The sequence below is a fragment of the Gracilinanus agilis genome, chromosome 2, assembly GCF_016433145.1.
Source record: "Gracilinanus agilis isolate LMUSP501 chromosome 2, AgileGrace, whole genome shotgun sequence".
NCBI classification, from domain to species: domain Eukaryota; kingdom Metazoa; phylum Chordata; class Mammalia; order Didelphimorphia; family Didelphidae; genus Gracilinanus; species Gracilinanus agilis.
The window spans coordinates 480963914-480980353 of NC_058131.1; the positions used below are offsets into that span (position 1 = coordinate 480963914).

General features: G+C 35.8%; 1 protein-coding gene across 1 annotated transcript in view; it reads left to right on the plus strand.

Annotated features, from left to right (window-relative positions):
- The window catches only part of YLPM1 (YLP motif containing 1), a 57175-nt gene that overhangs the window by 33895 nt on the left and 6840 nt on the right, over positions 1 to 16440 (plus strand). The window contains exons 9-19 of the mRNA XM_044664944.1: positions 1708 to 1800; positions 1952 to 2147; positions 2655 to 2776; positions 4237 to 4391; positions 5241 to 5303; positions 6411 to 6530; positions 6799 to 6975; positions 7058 to 7141; positions 8179 to 8262; positions 9599 to 9679; positions 13447 to 13498. Coding sequence (XP_044520879.1) covers positions 1708 to 1800; positions 1952 to 2147; positions 2655 to 2776; positions 4237 to 4391; positions 5241 to 5303; positions 6411 to 6530; positions 6799 to 6975; positions 7058 to 7141; positions 8179 to 8262; positions 9599 to 9679; positions 13447 to 13498 — 1227 coding nt within the window. The remainder of the gene's footprint in view (positions 1 to 1707; positions 1801 to 1951; positions 2148 to 2654; positions 2777 to 4236; positions 4392 to 5240; positions 5304 to 6410; positions 6531 to 6798; positions 6976 to 7057; positions 7142 to 8178; positions 8263 to 9598; positions 9680 to 13446; positions 13499 to 16440) is intronic.

Here is a 16440-nt window from a genome sequence, read left to right on the forward strand (position 1 = left end):
GAGACAACACCTCTCCTGATGCCTTTGTAAAGGTGGGGGGTTATTAAATATGTAATATTGCATGTAGTATCAGGTTTGATTTTTTTGTTGATGTATTGAAAGTTTTTGTTTCTTACCTTCCTCTTTTTTAAAACCCTTACCTTTCATCTTGGAATCAATGATTCCAAGGCAGAAGAGTAAGGGCTAAGCAGTGAGGGTTAAATGACTTGCTCAGGGGCACAGAGCTAGGAAGTATCTGAGGCCAGATTTGAACCCAGGACCTCCCCTAGGCCTGGCTTTCAATCCATGAAACTACCGAGCTGCCCCTTCTTACCTTCCTCTTTAAAAAAACTAAGCAAACTTTATTATGATGGGTAATTCAGACAGAGAAATATAAGCAATGTAAAAAGTTTATCAGATCTTTAGAAAAAATACTCTGCACTCTACATATGTAATTTAATCCTCACACTAACCCTAATAAAGGAGGTGGTATTAATCTCACTTTGCAGTTAAGGAAATTGAGTCTGAGAGAGGTGAAGGGACCATCTCAAATCACATAGCTCTTTAGTGACAGAGGCAGGATTTGTACTCTGGTCTTCCTGAGGCCAAGGATGGTGCTCTATCCATGACACCAGCAGCCTCATTTTGCCCCATGATCTCTATAAAAATCATGAAACTAAAATATTGCTAGAAAAAGTTTCCAGCAAAAGGCTTAGTCTCCTGCAAACCAGATTTGTTATATTTTGTATTTGGCAACAGTCAGAGGAAATCAAAACCTTTTGTTGAAGAGTTGAGTTGGGTTAGGGTAGACTATGGAGGGATGGAAAAAGAAAGAATAAAAATATTATACCTTTGGTTTATAAGCATTAATTTCATAGGTGACCATGGCCAAAGAAATCACATTTAGGCTTATTCTTGGAAATATAGATTGTTGATCTAGAATCATAATGGAAACCTTTCTGCCATGAAAGAGCCTTCCAGAGCTTGCCTGCCACTGATACAGCCGTGTAGGACCCCCCTCCCCCCCACCCCGGGTCACCCTCATACCATCTTGAAACATTGTAATAGGAATTTAATAACAACGACACCAAGTTCTCTGTGTGTCAGTCTTTTTCTATGTTACTCTCTGCCTCTCCTTATAATTTAGGCTTGTTGTTTCAGTGCCCATAGTACTATTCTAATTATCCAGATAATCGAAATACAATGTGATACAGACAACTTCATTTTCAAAAGGTGATATTAATACAGATAATGTTCTGTGGATGAATTAATTCCTGAATCCCTTCTTTTAAAAAGTTAAGCTAATTAGCAAATATGTTTAACATAAAAGAACCAAGAAACCATTTTATTTTCCTTGGAAAGAATAATTTTCACCTATGACTAGATTTCACAAGTTTCTCACATTCTGGATGTGATAGCCAACTAGGAGTTCTTGTTGAAGTGACACTATGTGTGGTAGGACATTAGGTATTTCTGAAGTGGTTGCTTTATCAGTAAAGATATCTTTATCTGGTGCTTTTATGCTTTTTTTAAAAATGCTATTCTCTGCTTCACTTTTTCCCTTTTGCTGTAGACATAAAATATATGCCCAGAAGTCTTTATTAAGGTCACACACACAAGTCAGTAGTTAAACCCATTCAGAAAGTTCATAGCACTTAAATCTTACCAGGTTTCTTGCCTGCCTTAAGTGTCACACTAAGTCTTTTTATTCCCAATCTTGCTTACCAGACATATCCACCAATAAAATTGAACAAATACCTTATGGAGAGAGAATAACTCTTCGTCCTGACCCCTTACCTGAAAGATCAGCTTTTGAGACAGGTAAGAAAACCCTTTAAAACCTAATATTTACCTTTCTGATATCCGAAAGAAGTTCAAATTTTAATTGATGACAGATCTATAGACTAACTTCATCTTTAGCCTTTACTTCAAGTTTGAGACTATATTGTTCATTTTATATCATTTTTTCCAGAGCATCCAGGCCAACGAGATCGTTATGATAGAGATAGAGATCGTGAACCTTATTTTGATCGTCAAAGCAATGTCATGGTAGATCATAGAGATTTTAAAAGGGATCGAGAAACACACAGGGACCGAGATCGTGATCGTGGCATTATTGAATATGATCGTGATCGATTTGACAGAGATCGCCGTCCTCGGGAAGACCGGTATGCTCCAGAAAATCTCCTTTATGCAGATTAACATGGCATGTCAGTCATGCAGATTATGATAAACCCGGGGGTCCACAGTTAATTAGTCAATCAGACTTTATGGAAACTTTATCAACTGCTTATTTAGGTTCTTGTATACATTTGTTTGGGAGAGAAAAGGACCATGAATACTTTTTTTGTTGAGTATTTTTATGTTCTCTGGAACTCCATGGGATAATTAAGCAGATAGAGATGGGGTATAAATTTTGTTGGAAGAGAGAAGACGTGAACTTGAAGTAAAGGCAAGGCCAGTTCATGCTTAAAATAGGTAGATGACCTTTGCAGCTCTTAACCTTTTTTAAATATATATGCAAAGCTGATTTGTATAGTAATATAGTAAAGCAGATAAAAACTTTGTTTGAAATGTAAGGCATCATTGATAAGGGTTAGAGTTATGGTCATTTCACAGCTGATATCCCACTAATTGTCCATTTTTATCAGGGCACCCCCACTCACAGCTGCAAGGACACAGCCATATCGTGATAAAAAAGAGCACTCCTCATCCAGACGTGGCGGATTTGATAGGCCTTCATATGAACGGAAAACTGACAGGCCAGCTTATGACCATGGACCTTCCATGTTTGGAGGTAGAGAAACACCTCAGTGAATATTAGGACATTCAGAATGTTAACCATGTGCAGAATTTTTTCATTGTCAATATATATTAAGTTCTAAGAATGAAGTTTATTCTCATGTGTTTCTCTTCATTCAACTAAAATTGCTCTTTAACTTTACCAGTGATCTCTCAGATCTAATGGCCTCTTCCTATTTCTCATCCTTTTCTACTTTGTGCAGAATTTGACATTATTTTCTTTTCCTAGATACTCTTATTTCTGAATTTTCATGACATTGCTTTGCTGGATCATTATTTATATCTTGCCCACTAATGATAGGTATGCCCCAAGGCTTAATCTTTGGCCCCCATTCTCTTTTGTTTCTATACTCTCACTTGATTTCATCAACTCCTTTAGATTCAGTTACACTTCTATGCAGATTACTCCCAGAGCTATAGATTCAGTCCTAGTTTTTCTGTTGAGATACAGTGCTAAATCAAGAACTGCATCTTTGACATTGCCAGCTAGATATCCATAAGGCCTTAGGTCCCTCCTCTGTAACATGAAGGGGTTGGCCTAGATGATCTCTTTCCAGATCTAAAACTATGATCCTCTGATTCTAAGATCTCAAACTCAGTATGTCCAAAACACTTTTTTTTTTTTGTAAACCCTTCCTTTCTGTCTTAATATCACTCCTAAGGCAGAAGAGAGCTGCAAGGGCTAGGGAATTGGGGTTAAGTCCAGGGTCACACAGCTAGGAAGTATGTGAGGCCACATTTGAACTCAAGTCCTCCTGACTACAGGTTTGGCTCTCTATCCACTGAGCCACCTAGTTGACCCTCTGTTTCTGCTTTTTTTCTTCATTTTCTTAACTTTTAGCAGTGTCCTGAACATAGGAAGTGTTTAGTAAATGCTTGTTGATTGATTGTGATATTGTAATTTTTTACATATAGAAAATAATGGGATCTGGGTATCTCAAGACAATGCAAAATAGTTGTCATTGTAGGTTAATAAGTTTTTTCCCTTTTTTTCTTGAAAGAGCTAAAAATCCAGCAGCTCAGAAATATGCTTTCTAAGTTGATTGTCTTATCAAGGAAATGAGATTTTTCCTCTTAAAAATTTAAAGCAGAAGTTTTAATCAAAATATGAGAACACATATTATTTCCCTTTGAATTTCATTTTTTTTTAAAGTGCTATTTACTATAAACTAGTATAAATTAAGCAGAGAATCATCCTGGGATCTCCAGATTTCTGGGGATATAATTAAAGCTGATCATTTCTCTCAATCTGTATGTTTATATTAACTATCATTTATTATTATATTTACATATATTAATTATATATCTAAATATATCCATAAAAGAATTAAATTTAACAAATTAAAGCTTTAGAATAGTCTCTAGATCTTTAGGGTAAATTAGCTTTTGATGACTAGAAGGAGTTAAGTTTGTTATTTAAGTAAAAAATAATGTATTCAACTACTGGAATTCTAGGAGACCGAAGGACTTATCCTGAGGAACGGATGCCTATGTCTGCACCATCTTTAAGTCACCAGCCACCTCCAGCACCTCGGGTAGAGAAGAAACCGGAATCTAAGAATGTCGATGATATTCTGAAACCACCAGGCCGTGAAAGCCGACCTGAGAGAGTGAGTTATATGGAGTTAGTAGTTTTCATATAAAAGTACTCAGAGCCTACATATACCTTGTGCTTTTTGCGACTTTGCTCAAAACATGAGGTAGATGTTGCAGGGGTTGTCATATCCATTTCAAATGAAGAAGCTGAGAAGCATAGACATAGTGACTGTCTTGGGACTGAAACCTTAGTCTTTGAAGAATATAGGATTTTTTTCCAGCATGTTTTATGGTATCTAGAGTCATATGAGGAGCCCACTTAAGGTCCTGAGTATTTTAAAGTTCCTATAGCATAAATATAACATGACATTTGCAGTCTTTTTTCCCTCCCCTATGTCATCATGTATTTTGAATTTCCTTAAGGCACTTGGAGAATATTTAGAAGCCTACCTAAGATTAATAACTAGGGTTTCTTTTAAATTTTCCAAATGCCTTGTGAAGACATTTTATTTTATTAAACCCTTACCTTCTGTCTTGGAATCAATATTGTGTATTAATTCTAAGGGCTAAGCAATGTGAACACATTTTAAAAGAGCTCTCTAAGTGGAGGGTAAAAATGTGAGACCTCGATTTTAAATTTCCTTTTATGTGGAGGAAAACAGGAAAAAAGCAGAAGTTTTGATTACAATTGTTTAAGAAAAATAATTTATTTTACCAGCTGCTCCTCTAAACAGGTACACTAAAAGTTTTCATGTCATGGCTCTAACTAGTTATGGTAGAGAATTATAAATATATGCTTCTGTAATATATAATTTGTGACAGCCTGTCAGGTTCTCAGTTACATAAAGATTTTTATTGCACAGAAATCCTGATGTTAGAGAAAAAAGACTAAATTTTTTTCCCCTTTGTACTTTGTATTTCAGATAGTTGTCATAATGAGAGGATTACCTGGAAGTGGAAAGACACATGTTGCAAAACTTATTCGTGTGAGTTCAGAAAAGACAAAAATATTTGTTTTTATGATTAACCTTTCATCTTAGCAGCATCTTGTTTTGAGGGGTTCTTTTATATGTTTCATTTGGTCCCCTGTGCTTCAGGTTGTCACTGTATGCCATGTTTTAATGTAAACACTTGTGTTTTCTTCTGAGATTATCTAGAGACTTATTTGTTCTCTTTGCCCCCAAGCATTTCACTATTGACGTGAAAAGTACTGGATTAGCTGATGATAACAAACCCAGAAAGCTGTGGGGAAGTTGACAAAACTTCACAAGATCTAAGAGTTTTAATCTAACTCATACCTGAATGGCAATCCTGACTATGATACCTCTATCAATTGGTTATGTAGTCTTTGCTTTTGAAGACCTCAGAAATGAAGAACTTGATGCTTTTCAGGGCAATCCATTCCACTTTTGAACAACAGTATTTGTGAGGAAATTTTTCTTTCTGTCAAGCAGAAATCTTAATGTATTATGCCTGGTTCTGTTCTTGGGAGCCAAGTAGAACAGGTTCCTCTTCCATGTGAAATCTCTTCTAAAACTAGAAGCATAGCTATCATGTTCTTCTTAAGTTTTTCCTTCATTTCCTTCAACTAATTCCTTGTATGGCTTGGTTTCCAGTCCTTTTACATTTCTAGGTGCCCATCTCTGGATATGCTTTGCTTTTTCAGTGTCCTTCTGAAAATCTGTTTGAGCAAAGGACAGGTACTCTATTTGTGGTCTGATCAAGGAAGTATACAGCAAGCCTATCATTTTCCCCTTTCCTAGATACTGTGCTTGCCTGAGTGCATTTTATTTTATTTTATAACCCTTAACTTCTGTGTATTGGCTCCTAGGTGGAAGAGTGGTAAGGGTGGGCAATGGGGATCAAGTGACTTGCCCAGGGTCACACAACTGGGAAGTGTCTGAGGCCGGATTTGAACCTAGGACCTCTCCCATCTCTAGACCTGACTCTCAATCCACTGAGCTACCCAGCTGCCCCACCTGAGTGCATTTTAAAATTCATTTCTGGCTTCCAAACTAGTAGAATAAGCTTGACTTTTAGAGTGGAGACTTTGTTTAATGGGAAGAAAACAGCCCTTTTTAATTGATTCTTAGGATAAGGAAGTGGAATGTGGGGGACCTGCACCTAGAGTTCTCAGCCTGGATGATTACTTTATCACAGAAGTCGAAAAAGAAGAAAAAGACCCTGATACTGGAAAGAGAGTGAAAAAGAAGGTATGATATATTTCCAATATCTGACTTCTATGGTTTGGGAAATGGAATTTAAGAAAGATAAATTTGGGAATATAAACTTTTTCAGATGGAATTAAAAAACTTCTCTCCAACCCTAGACATATGTAATAGTATTTTTGTGTATGGAATTATTATTAAAAAGGTAATGATATACTTTGAGATAGTATCTGATTCTGACCAACTACTACTCAGATGAGAATTTAAACTTCTTGCATTATTTCTGCTAAGTTTTAATCTTTCCTTAAATCAGGTAATGGAATATGAATATGAAGCTGATATGGAGGAGACTTACCGTACCAGCATGTTCAAAACTTTCAAGAAGACGTTGGATGATGGCTTTTTTCCCTTCATAATTCTAGATGCCATTAATGACCGAGTTAGGCATTTTGAACAGTTTTGGAGCGCCGCAAAAACCAAGGGTTTTGAGGTACAGAGATATTAATTTCATAATACCTTGTTATCATAGTAATTCTTTGAATGTATGTTTAATTCCTAGTTCTTTTTTCTAGGTGTATTTAGCTGAAATGAGTGCAGACAACCAAACTTGTGGCAAAAGGAATATCCATGGAAGAAAACTTAAGGAAATTAATAAGGTGATTGTTTTAAAATGCATAGTCATAAGGTTTTGAAGTTAGTTGGTAGTTCAGGATCTTTGCTGATATGCTTATAAAAAGCCTATTTTCCTTTAGAACATATTTTGATCCTTTGTAAGATCTTTGTAACTATAATTGTGTTTCAGTAAGAAAAGTTTTATTAATACCTGTAAGTGATTAGCTACACTTCAAAATTCTTAGTCTTAATCTTCTAAGAAGCAGCATTGTGTAGTGAGTATAGGGTTAGATTTGAAGTCAAGATTTGTTGTTCATTCATTTCAATTGAGTCTGACTCTTTGGGAACCCATTTAGGGTTTTCTTGGCTGAGATACTGGAATGGTGTGCTTTTTTTTCCTTCTTCAGCTAACTTGACAGATGAGGAAATTGAGGCAAACAGGGTTAAGTGACTTGCAGGGCCTCACAGTTAGTGTCTGAACCTGGATTCAAATTCAGGAAGAAGAGTCTTCTTGACTCAAGGCCTGTCACTCTATCTTCTGTGCCACCTCACTGCTTAGTCAGAAGACCTGTGTTCAATCCTTCCCTCATCTCTTTGCTGGCTAGATGACTCATGACAAATCACAGAACTTCTTTGAATCTGTTTTCTAATCTGTAAAATGGGAATAATAATGCCTGTGGTGCTTATTTCACAGAGCTTTTGAGTATTCAATTATATAATATGCATAAAGAACTTTACAAAACTGTAAAAATGCTGCCTAAATGCCAGTTATCATCATTATTGTTGTTGTTTTCTGTAATGTGACTCATAATAGCCTTTTACCTTGGTCTGTGTCTATCTCATTTTAAGCAAGCTTTGAATCAGTATTAAAGTGAAAATTGTAGACTTTCAGAACTAGAAGGACTCTTAAAGGACATTTAGTTCATCTTATTATTACAGATGAGGAAAAGGTTTTAGGGAGGTCTCAGTTATTAAAGTGACAGAGGCAGGACTCAAACTTAGCCCTTCTGATTTGGAGATCATTGCTTCTTTGACTCTGCTACTTCTCTCAGATGCCTTGACCATTTCAATCTCTCTATAGATGGCTGATCACTGGGAGACTGCACCTCGTCACATGATGCGTCTGGATATCCGTTCCTTGTTGCAAGATGCTGCTATTGAAGAGGTACATGTCTTTATATTTGAATGCTAAACAGACCTGAATTTTCACAATGAAAGACTGGGGAAAGTGGGATTTCTGTGTTTTCTAGTTATATAGACCTCTTTTTTCTAGTTATTATAAGAGATGTTAAAAAAATACAACTTTTTTTTAACCTGTACCTTGTTAGAATCAATACCAAGGCAGAAGAATGGTAAGGGCTAGGCATTTGAGATCAAATGACTTGTCCAGGGTCACAAAGCTAGGAAATGTTGGAGGCCAGATTTGAATCCAGAATTTCCCGACTCCAAGATAAAAACAACTTTAAAGTCATGTGTAATTCATCACTTTCTCAAGTTTGTGTGTAGCCTTTGCACTGTAAGGTTCATTAAAAGCATTAGAGTTATTATACCATCTGAGAATAGTCAAAGATGGGAACAACTTCTCTGTTTTTTGTGGAGACAGTGTTGTTGTTGTAAATGGACTCCTGGTGCTGGAAGGTCTGAGTTTAAATCTCTACTTTTCCATTTGCTGCCTGAGTGAATGAGAATTTGTCCAGATGACCATTAAAGCCCTTCCACATTAAAATCAGTGAACCTTAGAAAATATATAAATCTAGGAAATCATTTTCCCTTTTCATTTAAGCTGAAACTGTACTGAAAGGCCTCATCTACTTAAGAAAGTGTCATGTGATGTGAAAAAATTTGAGTTTTTGTTAATTGTACTAGAGTTTATTGATATTCCCTGATTTCATAAAACTTTGCCCTCACCTATTTTTTATCATTGTGATAATTAAATGCTTTCTCAGTTTTTAAGATTTTTCTATACCACAATGATTATCTTGTTATTAAAGGCCAATATTTGGCCAGTGTATATTAAATACATATTTTAAGCATACATTTAGCTAGGTAACAAGGCAGAAGACGAAGGAAGATTAGATAGAATATACTTCCTATTTTGTTCCACTGCACCTTCGAAATTTAAGCTCTTAAAATCAGATTAAAAAAATTTTTTTAAACCCTAATATCTTTTTTTATGTATATCCTTATTATGTATATTAATTTTATTTGTTATAGGGCTAGGCAATGGGGGTTAAGTGACTTGCCCAGGGTCACACAGCTAGGAAGTGTCTGAGGCCAGATTTGAACGTAGGACTTCCCATTTCTAGGCCTCACTCTCAATCCACTGAGCCATCCAGCTGCCTCCTTAAAATCAGATTTTAAACAAGCAGTGACTTAAGTTTCTGTTCTGCTGCCTGTCTATGAGATAGCAGTTTACCTTGTGCCCTTTCCTGGGTCATAGTTAGGAATAAACCATTTTGGTAAGTGTGACCCTATGATTGATTTTGGTGTGGGGTGTGCAGGTGGAGATGGAAGATTTTGATGCAAATATTGAAGAGCAGAAAGAAGAAAAGAAAGACGCGGAGGAAGAGGAAAGCGAACTGGTAGGAGAATGATCAGCCACTTTGAACAGATTATTGATTTCCAAGTCTCTGAGAAGGGCCTGACTGACCTTGCAGCTTTCCATTCCCAGCAGCATGGCTCCCACATACACAGCAGAAAGTAGTAGATCTATATCCAAGCAAGCCTGAGAAGACCTTAGGGAACACATTTCCTTTGTTCAGAAGTTAAAAGAAGCTTCTGCTGTGTCTGAGGACCTTCTTAACAGAGCACGACTCAGCTTCCCTTTACACATGCATCTGCAGTGTCTAGGTTTTGGTGGAGTAGCACTTCTCCAGGGGATTTATTCGACATTTGAATTTTCTAAAGTTATAAGTGGTAAAATAGGATTACATTCCAGCAGGTATGTGGTGCACTTAGTTTAACCAGTGCCTACATAAACCTCTGTTCTTTTTACAAGGTTTCAGAATTGGTTTTACATCAGCTCTTGATTAAGAACTGTTACTAGATGAAGTAGCAGTTGATTACCACTTGCTGCTGGATTTGTTCTTCTAAATTCTATCCTATTAAAAGGTTATGCTAAAATGTATCTTATCTATATAGTCAGCAACATTGTTTGCTTCATGTTAGGCTTGCCTAGAGTGAGTCAGAAGTCCCTATGCATCTAACACAACCCATTTCCCCCCCATAATTATGCAGGTGGTTTTGGCTCAATCTTTCATTCAGGAATATGATCTATAGAACAGTTTGGCTTTTCTGTGTCCACATTATAAAGTGAAAGAGCCCACAGTGGCTTGAAAAACTGTTGCTTTGAAATACTGCTAGGTTTTTTCAACCCCTTGGCTTGCTTGAGCCCCTCCTTCTACTATTTATTGAAAACATGCAAAGTAAGAACCCTGCTTCCAGTCCCCAAGAATCTTAAGTATTAGTATACATACATGATCTTTAGGAGGTGAGGCCACTGAGCCCTTGTGTGATTTAGAGGACTTGAGGAAAACCATATGAATTTGTAGAGATGGTGTCAACTTCTAGAAACCACTTCATAGATTCTGAATGTGCATGAAAAAATGAGCTCTAAAGTTTGTGGCATATGAGTTTTAGTATGTTTTGTTTTACGTTGTCTTTTAAGACATATACTTTTCTTCACTAAACTGTGCTTGGACATATTTAAATTAAACTGCAGATGGGGAATTCAAGTAAAGGGTCCATACTCTTTGCTGAGATTCGACTTCTAACCTCTATTCTCTACCTATAGTGTCAGTGCTGAGAAATGATCACACATAAAGTACATAAAGGTTTAACTTTTAAAAGCATTATCTTCCTGTGATGGAAGAAAGAATATTTACAGTTTATTTAAGGAGGCTTTTGACTTGCCAGAATCTAGGTGGAAATTTGGTACCTGAATATATTCTCTCTTTAAAAGGAAAATATTACAGTAGTACTACTATTTTCACTTTAGAGTCATGGCAAGAAAAGCAGCATAGTTTGTTCCTTGTTGTATTACTTCTTCTGTCCCCAAGTTGGGCCACATAAGGAGGATCATAGTCACAAGAAAGAACTGGGTGATATTAGCATACCTTTCTTAGGTGGAAATTAGTATGTGCTAATTTTCTTCGCATTTGCTATGTTACAAGACTTCTGTTAACCCTTTGGGAAAAGCAGGCTCTAGAGCTGTTAGGGCCTAATCTAACTATATTAAAAGATCTTTGGGGAAATCCCACTATTCTGCACCCAGAGGATTAAGAGTGAGTCTTGTTTTAGTTGAATTATATAAATGAAAAACACAGCACACTTGTCATTTTGCACACTGTCCAAATTATTCCATTTGGGTAAGATCTAAGCTAACTGGTTAAGTTAATAGAATCAACTTTTTTCCTGTGATTAGTAGTATGATGCTATTTTGTCATCTTAGTACCTCAATGAAGCTAATAAGTGTGGCTCAGTGTCTATACAATACTTTGCTCTGGTGATGCTTAAGGATTTTAGCTGATTTTAAGGTATAATTTGCACAAACTGGATCAGTTTTTCACTTTTTAGTACATTCCACTGCAGCATAGTTTTGTCTTGGTGCTGTTCTTATTCTAAAAATGTGTTTGGTGAAGAATCTAGTATAATTTATGACCTGGTATAACATTTGGTAAAATGAAATTGAACTGTTGGTGCTATCTAATGACAAGAAATGTACACACCTGCAGGACTCCTATAGTAATTGTGCTATGGTGTATGTATGTATATATATATATATCNAGAATCAACTTTTTTCCTGTGATTAGTAGTATGATGCTATTTTGTCATCTTAGTACCTCAATGAAGCTAATAAGTGTGGCTCAGTGTCTATACAATACTTTGCTCTGGTGATGCTTAAGGATTTTAGCTGATTTTAAGGTATAATTTGCACAAACTGGATCAGTTTTTCACTTTTTAGTACATTCCACTGCAGCATAGTTTTGTCTTGGTGCTGTTCTTATTCTAAAAATGTGTTTGGTGAAGAATCTAGTATAATTTATGACCTGGTATAACATTTGGTAAAATGAAATTGAACTGTTGGTGCTATCTAATGACAAGAAATGTACACACCTGCAGGACTCCTATAGTAATTGTGCTATGGTGTATGTATGTATGTATATATATATATATCTTTATATATATATATATATATATATATCTCCTGATACCAAGAGTAGCTGTCATAAATATTTTGGTTACAATGCGTGTTCACCTGATTGTATGAATTTGAACATTTAAAGCAATAAGGTCTTATTGACTCTTGAGAGATGTCATTCTTTCTGAAAACAGGATAATCCTGTAAAATAAATTCCAATATTAGATTAAAGTCTTTACATCAGGAGATGACACATAACAGAGCACTAAATAAAAGGGAATGGGATTCACAGTATGCATGAAATCAACTTTACTAAGCAAAATCTCTCAGTTGAAAACAAGATGGCTAATTAAGTAGATATATTGAAGATCTTGAAGTTTTTTAAACAGGCTTTCATAAAATTGCTTACTACATATAAAATATATTCACTAAATTAATCTACTTTATACAAAGAGAAATGTAATTTAATTCATTGATCAATCAACAGGCATTTGTTAGTGCCAGCTATGTGCCAGGCACGATGCTGGGCCTTGGATTTAATAAAACATACATTATAGCATAGTTTTTTTTTTTGATAAAATGTGCTTTGAAGTGCTTTGAAATTCAGTGCTTCAATGAAATATTCAGTAAAATCTAACTTTTCTAAGATTTACCTGGTAAGTGACTAAGTCTTTTAAAAAATGAGCTTGCACTTCATTGTTGGGTTCAGTGGTACTAAGTTTTCTCCTTTCTTTTGAGTATTTAAAGCTGCAGTGAAACACCATGTCTTGCTCGAACAACACTTGTGGGAAAATATGTCTAATCAGATTGAGGGTTGAAGTCGTATTAAGGAAATAACCTAGCTCCTGTCATGTCCTTTTACTTTGAACATTATCAGTATAGCAACCATCCATGCGCTCATGTTTTATGTGCTATACAGCTGTGATTCAGGTCACATTTCTGAGGTCTGTGCTACAGCTGCTCTCAAGAGCGTCTTCATGATCATCCATAGTGCCTGCTATGGACCAAGTAGTCAAGTTTGGTGAATTCAGTATCTGAGTAGTTTCCTCTGCTGATAATTGAGTTTGTGCTTTTACCCAAGGCAATGTTTATAGCTAATGAGTGGAACTTGAATCTATTCCCAGTTTTAATACTGTTTCCAGTTCAAAAATGATATGCATGTATGTGTCTCTTTCTAACCCTTCGAGCTTCTTTCTGTGTACAATTTAGGGTTACATTCCGAAAAGCAAATGGGAGATGGACACATCTGAGGCAAAGCTAGGTGGGTATTCCCTTTTTCCTGTTTTTATATGTCTGATACCTGGTGGTAAATTACATAGCTCTTCTATCTAAAAAGTAGGTTTCCTTGAGTCTCTCCTCATTGAAACTTTTTGGCACACATACTACACCCTCCATCATACCTTCTTAATTGCCTACAGTGTAACTGTTCCAATCTGTTCTGATGCCTGAAAATGATAGACAGATGTGAACAGTATTATAAATGAAATAGTTTCAATGCCACTTACATGTTAGACTAAGGGGAAAAACTTATTAATGTTACCAAATCACAAATCGATTCTTTCATATACTTGATCAGTAACATTGGTACCGACGGGATATCATTTTTTAAAGTGTAATGTGATCACTGTTCAACCATAGACTTCATTCTGAGTACCTTAAACCCTTATTCTTTAGAAAAAGTCAAGTAAAAGGATATGAAGTTGAAGTCTTTTAGAAAACGAACTTTCCTCATAGGCCTCCCCTGTGAAAGCAGAAGGAGATACCTGCCTGAAATGACTGACAAAATTACTATTGGGGGTGGTTTAATGCAAGGTTCTGGGAAAGATGTAATTACAGACGCAGTGGAAATTTTACTACATTTAATGGCCATTTCAAAGAAATGTTTTGATATCTTGGGTTGACCTTTAAAAATGCTTTTTGGAAAAAAATCACAATTTTGAAAATACAAGAGAATATGATGCATCCTGCATACTAATGCTACAGAATGCTCTTAAGTTGCTGCTTTCTTCTATTGTTACACTGTTGCTGCAGTGGGGAAGGTAATAGCTGAATGTTTTAAAACTGTTAGAACTGTCTTACTACTTGAACACATTAATTCAGGTTGCTCACACCTTGTATTGATTACTGGGATCAGAATGGTAAACGTTATGAGCATTTTGCCTGGAAAATGCTTTTCATTTTGCCTGACTCATCTGTCAGCATATTAAACACTTGAAGAGAATGATGAATTGTAATTGTGTAATCAAAGTAAACTTTCTATAAACTCTGTAAGTGCTGTTACCAGGCCAGGTACTTTGTTGTAATTTCTTGAAAAATTCTCTGGAACCACATGGTATATGTAGCTTAAAAAATATAGGTAGTCATTGGTATAATCTTGTACTTTCTTTGCATGGGAAGTCATAATGGGAACCAGCTATCTCCTTTAATTTTTCAAACTGCTGCAATCGTCTTTAAAGTCATTTGCATATTTAAAAGAATGGACAGATACATAAGTACATGTTTCTTTAAATGCATTTTTAAACCTATTCTTCACCTAAAAGTTACCTTAAAAATGAGATAAAGTTTCATACATTGTATTATTTGGCTAGGTTGTTTTGCTGACTTTGGAATTCTTCTCTCCCTTTCTTCTTTAACAGTTGACTATCTTTTTCTGTGAAGACAGGGAGAGAAAAAATAAACTTAGACAAAAGAATACTAAAAAATATGGTAAATATCAGTTAAGCATATACTTTTAAAAAGCTGTATGTCATTTAAATTGCTGATCTAGAATAAATTCTGTAAATCTGTTCCTTTCTAATTTCTAAAATATATGAGAAAATGAAGTATAGTCGTGGCATGTTTCCAAGTATCTCTGTGCTTGGAAGTAATTCCTGGAAAAATTCTGGGCTGTCTACCATTTGTTTATCAGAAAGCACATTTTATATATATTCAGCTGATGTTAAGGATTTAACATCTTAGATTGTGAGTTTCAGAAATGAAATTGTTTAAAACTCTTCTGTTAAAATCTCTGAAGAACTGGCTATGGATCTGGAAAATCAGTACTAACATGTTTGCAGTTAATTTTTATTGTTTTAAACCATAGTGACAATGATATTTATACCACTTAATAATTTTCATCTCAGACCACCTTGTTATTTTGGGGGCAGTTGAGTTGTAGAAGGCAAATTAAATATATGCAATCTTGGAAGTCCTTACCTCTTTGAGGCTTGTCCAAGGAGCCAAGTAGTCTGCCCAGGAAACAAAGTTTACTTCCAAGAGGTGACACTTTGGGGACCAAGAGAGCATATATTTCACTTACCTTCTTGTTATCATTTACTTGCATATTGTAGCATCCTGTACCAGGTGTTCATTAAATACACATTAATTGATTTACCAGGAATGGCTTCTGTTCCCAAGTACGCTGCAGACATTCTTGAAATAGTCTTGGAGCACCCTCGTGAATTGGATAGAAGCAGATATCACTCCAGTTTCCTCATGGCAAATTTTGCCAGTGTCATAGCATAACATGGCTGAGGCCAGACCTACATTTCTTCATTTACAAACAAGTCACTGGCTAAAAATACTCTCTCTTTAAACCAAAATCTTTTAACCAACTAGTTAAGTGTCCTGGTGAGCTTCTTGGCCCATACTTGTACTCATTTAAGTTCCCCGGTGGTTCTCAAAGGGCTGTGAAATTTGGCTAAGAGTACTGCAGATTACACTTGTAATTGCAAGTGCATGTGGAGCTCACACTGGCATTTGCATGCATGAGTTTTCCATGAATTATATGGAACTTACACTTGCAATTACATGTGTGAGTCTCCCGATTCCTCAAAGCAAAGAATAATACTAGGCCATGAGCAAAAAAATGTTTGAGAACCCCTGAGGTACATGCTACGTCACATCCTTTTAAAAAGTTTTTGATAATTTTTAATACTACCTAGATTCTATTTGCAATTATGTAATTTTACTATAATTTAAAGCAGGCTATACTCAGGTGTGTTTTGGAATTGTCGGCAATATTGCCCTTGCCATTTCATAACAGGAGCTGTGCCTCCTGCACAGGTGGTGACTCAAGTATCTTGCTTCATGTTAGATATTAGACACCAGGCCAGATTTTGTGCAGATTTGACACAGAGGCTTAAAGATTCTATTTTACTGGGTAAAACACCACAATTGTAAAATTCTCATCAGACTATGAGAACAGGTATTTTTGGCCATCAG